The sequence below is a fragment of the Folsomia candida genome, unplaced genomic scaffold, assembly GCF_002217175.1.
Source record: "Folsomia candida strain VU population unplaced genomic scaffold, ASM221717v1 Fcan01_Sc062, whole genome shotgun sequence".
NCBI lineage: Eukaryota > Metazoa > Arthropoda > Collembola > Entomobryomorpha > Isotomidae > Folsomia > Folsomia candida.
Window position 1 is genome coordinate 104247 of NW_019091254.1, and position 10258 is coordinate 114504.

Here is a 10258-nt window from a genome sequence, read left to right on the forward strand (position 1 = left end):
ATGAGAAAGTTTATACATATATCTTTCATATATGATGGAGGTCTCCCAGTGCGCGTGATCTCCGATTCTAACCAAATTATCGGTAGTGTAAATCGATAATAAATTTAATTATTATAAAATTTGCAAAGAGCATGATCTGCTCAGGTTTGACAGAAATACATACAGATTTATCTTTATTTGCATCCGAAATGGAGAAAATGCGCAGTATAGTGTAAAATTTGTCAACCATAAAGTATATTTTCTCCCCTATTGGGAGATCACTTACGAAAATTTGAGATTAATTAAATTTGTGATCGATTGACACTAATTTGACCAAAACCTGTGAGCATACGTTGGGATGGGAGGCCTCCAATGGTAATGAAATGGCATGAAAGTTACTCTCATCTTAAACCGAGCTCCTACAAGGGCCACAAATCCAGCAGTGAAAATGACCAAGATCCAGGTGGTCAAATCGATAGGATTCGTCCAATGTGAATACGAAGATCCCATTGTTCTCCACTCATTTTCACAATAAAGTAAATAATAATCTTCCGTGTCTACGATGTAAGGTGCATAATTCACACCCACCTTTCTGTGCCATTCAACGTAAGTTTCTCTTGAAATGAAGACCGAGTGCGAGTTATTTTTATTCTCCACTCGGTTCATTCTATTACCATTTTTATATACATAGAAAAGTAGGGAAAAATTAAAAATTTCTTTTGCCACCCACACGAAGCGAAATGTCGTTTGGCAGGTCAATTTGTCGCAAAATTCATCTTTCATGGACGGAACGTCCATTGCTGCCAATACTTTAGGAAATTGTTTACTTTCAGTTTGCTTGTTAAAGAGAAAGGTTTCGCTTAATTGTATTGGTTCTAAAATGTTTGGATTTTGTTGGCAATAATTACAAACGAAATAAGTCGATCTGTTTTGAAAAGGTTGTGTAAAAAATGTGAAAATTATTTTTGCAGAGTACAAAAAAAGTTTGAATGATCCGAGTTTTGTATAATTATGAGAAAAATGACGTTTTCTTTATATCCAGATCCTGTACTATTAATTAGCCCTACAGTGTCACCATTTGCAGGTTGAGATATGATCCAAAGAGTGAAAGTAGCATTTTTAAGGCGAGGAAAATTCAATGGGATTCTAAATTGTGAGGAATTATTATAATTGTGAGGAAGAACATATCTTGCAATCGGAGAATTATTGTTAAGAGTTATATTAATTGGGCAAGCATTTTCTAGTTCGTAACTATTATTCGATACTACATTCAAATCTAATTCAACATTTGTTTTAGTAAGGTCCAAATTTGTAAAAGTTTTATTAATTAATATTAAAATTAAGTAGACACTGGGTAAACTTGCTTTAAACATTTTACGGAAGGTAGAATGACACAAAATTATACGGAATATGTTTAAGCAAATATTTAAAAAATTAGGATTTGTATAATGTTGTGCTTCTAGTTCGATAGAAAAGTATTTATGAAATTGTTGATCTACATAAATTCATGGTATTGCGGTGGACATTAGAGTTCCACTTCTGCCCGCACCGTCCCATGCCAGACTGATGGGACCAGAATGCCATAAAAACTGCGTAATGAGAGCTTGAGGGGACAAACATATAACAATGCATTTTTTATTCAAGTAAAAATTGCAAAAAATTTAATAAATTGTAATGTAATTTTTGATGAGCATAACTACTGAGATAATTGGTTAAAGACACTAATTATGTACGAAAGTAACGTAACAATAAGTAGTTCAAAAAATATGCACACGCCATAAGCAAACTTAATAGACAGCTATTTCCCATTGCAATACCGCATGCAATAAAATTTCGATAAGCACGCACAAAAAAACCCAAATAATAAAAAAAGTTGTACAAATTTCTTTGCAAAGATTCGTCGCCTTTGATTGACCCCATTGGTTTTTCGAATATGTATCCAGAACGGTCGTGAAACTAGCCATTTTCATAATGTTTCTCATTCTCCAATCTGCATTTGACAACTCCATGTCCTGATAAGTAATTAGACCACTTTCGTGTTGTTACGCCGCACCACACCACATTCCGACCAACCAATGTTTTCTCTGTTTTACCATTTTACCATTTTACCTCAAGTCCAACTTGTCGCAAGCTTCTAAAAAAAGAAAGAAACCTCACGAAATGGTGCCCTTTAAAGTCGCATGCATGACTCCGTCCTTACGTGACAAACAGGGTTCGCTACCCCGGGTTTTTGTGGGTTGGGGTTTTTGGGGTTTTTGTGGGTTTTTGGGGTATCAAATCTCCGGAAAAAGCCTAATGCTTAATGGGGTTTTTGCGGGGTTTTGTGGGTTTTTCCGGGGTTTTTGTAGGATTTTGAGGTAGATTGAAACAAAATCCCTTAAACTACAACGTAGATCAATGCTAATTAACTTTTCTACTTCATCTTGAAATTTTGAGAATCTTCATTTGCGACTTGAATTTCCAAATATCATTGCATATATCCAGATTTACATGTCAAACATAAATTTTCGATGTAACAGTCCAAATCAATGATAACGGTTAAAATTGCATGTTAAAATTGTATATAAAATTAGTTTATCTCTAATATATAATTTTAGGAATTCTGGTTCAACCTGCCCCAAAATCTACAAAAACCCACAAAAACCCACAAAAACCCCAAAAACCCCGGAAAAACCCCAGGGGTTGGGTTTTTCTACAAAAACCCCGGGGTTTTCCAAACCCTGGACTGACAAAGCCAACTATTTTTAAAACAAGGTAGTCTATAGTGCAAAACTTGTAATTCTTTCCCCGAATACGGCATGAGTTCCAAATTATTTTGTTCTATTACATATATAGCAAAGGGTGACCTTTTCTGTGGGCTGGGAGGATCATATCCCTGCACGTATCACTTTTTTTCCTACCTGAATATTACTATTTTATTTACATAACTACAAAAAATACGTATGTAATTGCAGCTTGCTTCAAAATACATTAGTTAAATTGTATTTTTCAAATCCACTCTTAAATTCGTGTAAATAATATCGATTGATCGATGTATTTTGCTAAAATCATAAATTTGGAAAAATATTTTGCACCCATTATTTACCAACTCCTATAAATTTTTCACCACCTGTGGAGGTGCAGGGACAGTAATTTTCCTCGTTATTAACGAGCAACATAACTTCATGTAAGAAGTGTCACTGCGATTATTATCGAATAAAATGGATGATACGACATTCTCAGATTATACAAAATCTGTAATCTTACATAAGTCTATTATAGGATACTACTTGTAGAAAATTCGCAAAAAATATCATCATCATCATCAATCACACCATATCAAGGCTATTGTTGGGTTGTATAAGCCTATTACATAAGTCGGCTGTCACTGATAACGAACAATTACGCGGAATCTGCTAATTTTGGTCAGCTACTAAATAAAGAAATCATAAACTTGAAATGCATTTGCATTCAGTGGTGCATTCAGTCGAGGTCAAGCACAACAAGAGTAAAAACCAGTTGAATTATTTTATCACTTTTTTTGGCAGATTGTTTCAAACCTTGATTGAAATAATGGCTATACTTTTGTCTCTGGTTCTTGCCTCCGTTACGATGCTCGCCTCAGCTCAGGATTTTATCCTGGAGGGTCACCGGCGCACAGACTGGGGAGTTTGGGGAGGTATTTATCCCATTTCCAAATTTTTGATAAAATTAATCAAGCAAATTACACCAAAAATAGGCATGGAGACCTGTTCCCCGGGTGCGTACGTGTACGGATTTCGACTAAAGGTTCATTCAGACCAAGGATTTTTCGGTGATGACAGCGCCCTCAACGGGATCGAATTGTTGTGCATCAACCCCACGGCCAAACGTCCCGCGAGAAACGCGTCCATGACACAATTCACCGCGATTTCGTCGCTCATGGGACATCACGGGTCGTTCACTGGGCTGCTGGAATGTCCCGATCCCGGATTTGCGGTGGGATTCGAGCTCAGGTCGGAAGAGGATCAAGGTTTTAGTACGGATGACACGGCGGCAAACAATTTGAAAATATATTGCTCGGGGTTGAGCGTTTTGGAAGGAGCTGGGGAGGATTGGGGTCAGTTTTTGGTGGATTTTTGATTATGATGATGAATCATACCTGCTCATTTTCATTCATTTGACTGATTATGATCGTGAATGAAGATGAATTTCTTGTTATTTAAATGAAAATGATTGAAAGATTCCGTCATTTCAGATGAATTATTGACCGCCAATGAAATGACTTCTTACTTCTTTTATTTTTAACCCAATGCTTAATATTCATTCATTTGGACTGATGAAGTCTGATGGAGTGAAATGAAATGAGTTTGAAGGAAAATGACTGAATGTGAATGAAAAGTCATCAATTGGGATGACTGACTTTTGAATGAAAATTTTGTTGTTGAACACGTATCACGGTGATAAGCATTTTGTGATGGTAGTGTACGCATAATGTTATGTAGGGGATTGGACTGGGGCGATCACTTGTCCACGAGGACTTAGGATTTGTGGAATTCAGACCCAAGTTGAAGGGCCAAGTAAGTTGATATTTTTTAAATATTACGCCGTGTTCATATTTTGTATGTATTAATAATTATTGGTTTGATTAACTCGCCTTTTGCAAAGGTGACAGTGACGATACCACGCTGAACAATGTGAACATGGGATGTTGCGCTTAATAAAATGGAGAAAGCGAATCGGTTTATGAAACTGAAGATAATTCTTAATGCTATTCTCAATTCGATTTACTTGATTTTCGTCAAAATATTAAAACAAATGTTTACGAAGCATGCTTTATTACGACTAAAAGAATACGTCCGATTACTTTATTAATATGTGCATAGCTGGCATTTCTCAAGCAAGATTTGATTCAACTTGTCACTGTTTTGTTAAGTCCAAGTTTGTATATAAATCGGAAACCAGTTATCAGAGTTACGTGCTAAGTACGCTTAAAATCAATTTTTGGTTTCTGAAACAAATACAATTTGCATTCCATGGTTTAATTGAGAAGAGAAAGCAGCTTAATTTCGGTTACTAAAAATATTTAAAAGCTCAACTCATATTCATGCCGCTTGGAATTGAATGATAATGCAAACGTACTTTCATTCGAGTCGTAGAAGCTCACTTGTAAACATGAAACCATGTATGTGAATACGAAAGAATTAGATATTGCTACAATTTTAAGTGCAAAGTTTGAAGTTTTAAGAAAAATCTCAAAAAATTCCGATACATAATTTATACAACGTTCGGAATAATTTATATAAAATTTTATGAAGATAAGTTCGTATTCATACATCATAAAATATAGCTTGAAAAAGTAAAAAGTTCTAAGGTGAGGAAGTGCACTTAAAAGTACTAAACAAGCTCCCTCCGCCACCCAGATAATTTTACTTCGCCTGGGCTGTCTATCGCATGCAAAATATCTGTTGTAAATAAAAATATGTAGGTTATAAATATATAAGTCGCTCATAGTGTCACCCGATAAATCTAAAACAATGGTGGTCTTGTATTGTATCCTATCCTATAGGTTTAAAATATATCGGTTTCTCAGTACAACGAGCACGATGTCGAGCTATTAATAGTTATACCAATAATTAATAAATATTTGGGGTCGGATTAACCACATGTATGTACATAATAATGACCACCAAATAAATAATCATAATTATTGCTAATACCAATTCAAAAGTTAACTTTGGACCAAGAAATTAATTCTACGCCGAAACATTATTGCCGATATTTTGCATGCAGTAGACAGCCCAGGCGAAGTAAAATTATCTGGCTGGCGGAGGGAGCTTGTTTAGTACTTTTAAGTGCACTTCCTCACCTTCGAACTTTTTACTTTTTCAAGCTATATTTTATTTAATTCTTTTTTAGGTTTGAATTTTAAAAGCAAAAATAGAACAATATCATTATTACACGCTATTTTCAAAGAAACGTTTAACTGTTAGTTTTACGTATATCCTCGCCAATTTAATTAGTTCAAATTTACGTTTTAAAAGTGCCAGTTGAAAGATGTCAAGTTCCGATATGCCTAACCCACGCAAATTTGCTCTTCGACTCACGTGTAAGCTATATAAGACCATTGGTGACAATTTCTAACAGGTGTGGGTGACTTCAAAGGGAAATTTTTCCAATCTGAATTCATATTCTCCCATTAGGAGCCACTAACAATCTGTATGCCAAATTTCAGCTTTCTATGACAATTGTGAAATCTGGTGCATAGCACCCCACCTACTTACGAGGGAACCTCTTATAGTGCCCGGAGCTCCCAGCATAACCACTATGTGCATTCGACGTAGATTTTAATACTACTCCGATGATGTGACAAAATTTCCGTGTCAAAATGACATTTCGTCAAGTGGTGACGACTTTAGTGACGCACCGAACGGTCACTTTCGCCATGAAGAGGAACGCTTTTCACCACTCGCTCCTCACTCATCTCACTTAAATCTCAACCCATTTACTCATTGGGTAAACTCGCATCCAATTTAACTGTGTTGACAATATGATCCTTGTTTACTATTTGTAGCCTTTTAATATTTTTTTTCAAAATATTCGGAGTTTAAAAATTGTAGAACGTCTATAATTGTATCTATTTGTGAGGCTGTTCTTAAAATCGCCAAGGACAGGTATTCGGGAGATTTCAACGCTTCATCAATTCCAGTTAACAATGTTGAAATTGTCGACCGGGTTTTGCGTTTTGTGGAAGATTTAGTTAATAATTCAAATACGGACTTTGAATCTTCTATTGCTTTAGAATTTGACTATGATTGTGATACATATGTCGAGGGATACGATTTAATTAGTGATACAATAAATGAATTTCATGAGGATTCTGAAGATGAGGAAGACGACACGTCGAGGAAGCTTCTGCGAGTCTGTCGCAACGAGTCTCACAGAAATGGGAGGAAGAAGATGTCGACGGTGTCAATTTTACCTATCAAGAGCTGGTCAATATTCACATTAGCAGCAGACATATTGAGGACAATGCTTCTGAATTTGTCCAAATGGTGAATGAGAAGAGGGCACAAATAAATCCGTAAATTATAAAGATATAGGAAAATCCCTTGTGAGTAAATGGGTTGAGATTTAAGTGAGATGAGTGAGGAGCGAGTGGTGAAAAGCGTTCCTCTTTTGAAAGCATGAGCGAAAGTGACCGTTCGGCGCGTCACTAAAGTCGTCACCACTTGACGAAATGTCATTTTGACACGGTAATTTTGTCACATCATCGGAGTAGTATTAAAATCTACGTCGAATGTACATAGTGGTTATGCTGGGAGCTCCGGGCACTATAAGAGGTTCCCTCGTTAGATGACCTCCAGGGGTCAACCATTTTACCCATTTCACCCACCTTCGAACTCGTTTCTTAACTTTGTCCAATATGCATATGGTAAAATTGCAAGTCTATCGTGTTCACGGACGGACATGACGGTCCCATAAGCCCAGACACGGGCTAAGACTATAAGTTACTCCATAGCGAGGGTGTAACTATATAGTTTCTATATAGCAACCACTCGGAAATTTTCGTTATAAGGAAAAGTCGCTGGTTTCTCAACCAATCGACCCAATTCTTATTTCCCCTTATAGTAAAGTGGGGGCGATCTTTCATAAATTTAAATACCCAGCTATGTAGGTAGTCTCCTTCATACTGTAATTGCGAAACGCAACCATTCACCACCATCAAAACTTTTTTCTGGGAGGTCATATCGAAAAATCCCTTTCAATAGCACTAGACTATGTCCGTAATTGATTTTTCGGTCTCTTTATTTTTTTCTCTAAAACGCACCCCCGACGACGACGTAGGTATTCGTACATCACGATGAAAGTGAAGCACGAGCCGACCAAAATATGATCAATGGATCCATTCTCCAACAAACTATCATCTCAAAGCGGACCCTACATAAATATTAATACCCTATTTTACAGGGGTCAAGGCGTCCCCTACATGTAACATGGAACATATGGAAAATTCTGTAAAGATTGGTTGCATTTTTTATGTTCGCTCCCACTGGAAAATCCAATCCAATAAGGCCATCATTACATTTCAGAATCCCTGCCAGCCCAGAAAACGAAGCGATCAAGAAAATGGAATGATTTATGAGAACATGGTTTTACACAACACCAACTGGGTTTCGGCTCTCTATAAGCCCAAGACAGGTCGCTACTCCCGTTCATCAGGTAACCAGCCAGGTTACGACCCAGTACGATTTCTATTTATGAACCCATGACATCTTACATCGCATCTGGGCCCTGGTAATGTCAACATTACCAGACCATTTGAAATGATAATTTTATTTCTATTTATGAACCCCCTTACAACTCGCCATTAGATGCCACTACCTGTCCCAGTCAGTATCTCATTTGGGAAATAATTTCCTTGTACTTAACTCCGACCAGGAGTGCACTCAAATGAGACACTATTAATGACTTGGGACACCCTAATCTCGATGACTTCATTGCAAAAATGCAATAAAATACACCTACCTTTTTTAAACGAACTTGGGTAACTTTGAACCTTGATGTATCGTTTGAATCTGAAAAAATCAATTAGTGAACCAATCAAATAACTTGGATATTCCGATTGAACCAAAAAGATGAAGATCTGAAAATTGAATAAACTTAGATTAAATACATATATGACCCTAAAAGTATATAAGGGCTGGTAGTGGCATACAGGGAGAGGTAATGCAAATAATTTTATTGTCGTTTTCAGTGATTATGATAATGATGCATATTTTTATGAGCTAGTTCTGGTAATGTGTATTCCAACATTATCAGGGCAGCGTGATGATGGTAGAATGCCATGTATGAATCAAGTTTTGTTTACCATTTTTGTGACCTTTCGTGAAGCTAGTTTTGGTTAGTATCATTGTATGAGCCATGTGCCCTGGTAATGTGTATTTCAACATTATCAGGACAGCTTGATGATTGTATGCACTGTATGAATCAAGGTTTTTAAGAGATGCATATTAACTACGTGTTCTGACAATGGTGACTTTACGAGAGGTTAGATAGTTTTGAAGGTGGAATTATGTAGATTTGTATAAGAAAATATAGCTATCGCCAACGCAGTCCGTCGAAACATAAACATTGTTATCATCATAGATTATCCAATCATTTTCACGTCTATAATTAACAACATAATGTCCTGAGTTTAAGGAATTGCCCAAATGACTAACTATAAGTGTCAAAGCGTATACATTATCCGAGCCAGGTAACGTAAGAACATCTGATGCATACGACTTCTCCGTAATTTTTGTACCTTGATTTGTAAAAATTTTCAGATTAACCACTAACGTTCTTGGCGCCAATATCAGGTTAGATTTGAAATTAACCAATCCTGAGAACTTACAGTTCTCACAGAGATATTCCTGCTGCCCGGTGAAATGATTATTAACACACTCTTGTAAATTTTGCGTTGACCTTCCGATGGATAGGGAAGTACACGATTCATTTCTCGTTCCTTTACTTTTACAAGTGCACGTAACCTCAGTTTCTATAGTGGAAATATATTCCTCTAGAGATAAACCAGAGTTGCGTAAGTTCTGCAGGAGGTCAAGGAGAAATAGATGGGGGTCATCTTGCATTCCAATTGAGTATGATGGCATGCATTCAACTAACTCCAGCCTGGTGCTTCTAAGGTGGCTAAGTGAAACTGGGGTGACTAATGCCTGAAAGAATCCTATTAGACAACGAGATAGACGATCTTCATTACATTTCAGAAATGCTTGAATGGAAGGAGATTCATAGATTACGTGAAGAATTGTGTTAGCTCGCCCTGCGTAGCACGGTTGAAACAGAAAAATCGGCAGTAAATAAAATAAACCCTAGTAACGTTAGAAGTAGCTCACCCTGTCAAAATTATTTAGATAGAACTTTGCACTGAAGCTTTGGTGCAAAGTGCTACACTAGTGCACCTTAAGGTGCACAATGAGCCGACAAAATAGATCATAATTATTATATATTCTTGCACCTATGGTGCAATATAAACGGAGAAATGTAGCAAATGCTCAAATTAGTTGGACCACTTGTGCAACATTGAAAATTTTATGTCAAAATTGTATGATTATTTCTCCCGGATATTTTGCACTATTAGTGCGTTTTGCATCCAGTAGCCCCTATTATTTCCCATCATTTTGGGTTCGCAATTGTTAGATACCAATGGTGCTATTAACTTATTAAAGAATGGACTTGATCGATTTTTATTATATTCGTTAGTTATTCTGCACTTTTGGTGCATCTTGCATCGATTCCCCCAATTGTTTCACACCATTTT

At 36.6% G+C, this 10258-nt stretch overlaps 1 protein-coding gene across 1 annotated transcript; it reads left to right on the top strand.

Annotated features, from left to right (window-relative positions):
- The first annotated feature begins 3441 nt into the window (after nt 1-3441).
- Nucleotides 3442-4791, top strand: LOC110862600 (vitelline membrane outer layer protein 1 homolog). Its single transcript, XM_022111819.2, has 4 exons — nt 3442-3637; nt 3698-4057; nt 4443-4517; nt 4606-4791. Exons 1-4 carry the CDS (start codon nt 3532-3534, stop codon nt 4656-4658), a joined length of 594 nt encoding a protein of 197 aa, XP_021967511.1. The 5' UTR covers nt 3442-3531; the 3' UTR covers nt 4659-4791.
- Nucleotides 4792-10258: the final 5467 nt, after the last annotated feature.

Coding starts and splice junctions, on each gene's coding strand:
- LOC110862600 (XM_022111819.2), top strand. CDS start 3,532: ATGGCTATACTTTTGTCTCTGGTTCTTGCCTCCGTTACGATGCTCGCC. Junction 4,058..4,442: donor AGGAGCTGGGGAGGATTGGG/GTCAGTTTTTGG, acceptor AATGTTATGTAG/GGGATTGGACTGGGGCGATC. Junction 4,518..4,605: donor GACCCAAGTTGAAGGGCCAA/GTAAGTTGATAT, acceptor CCTTTTGCAAAG/GTGACAGTGACGATACCACG.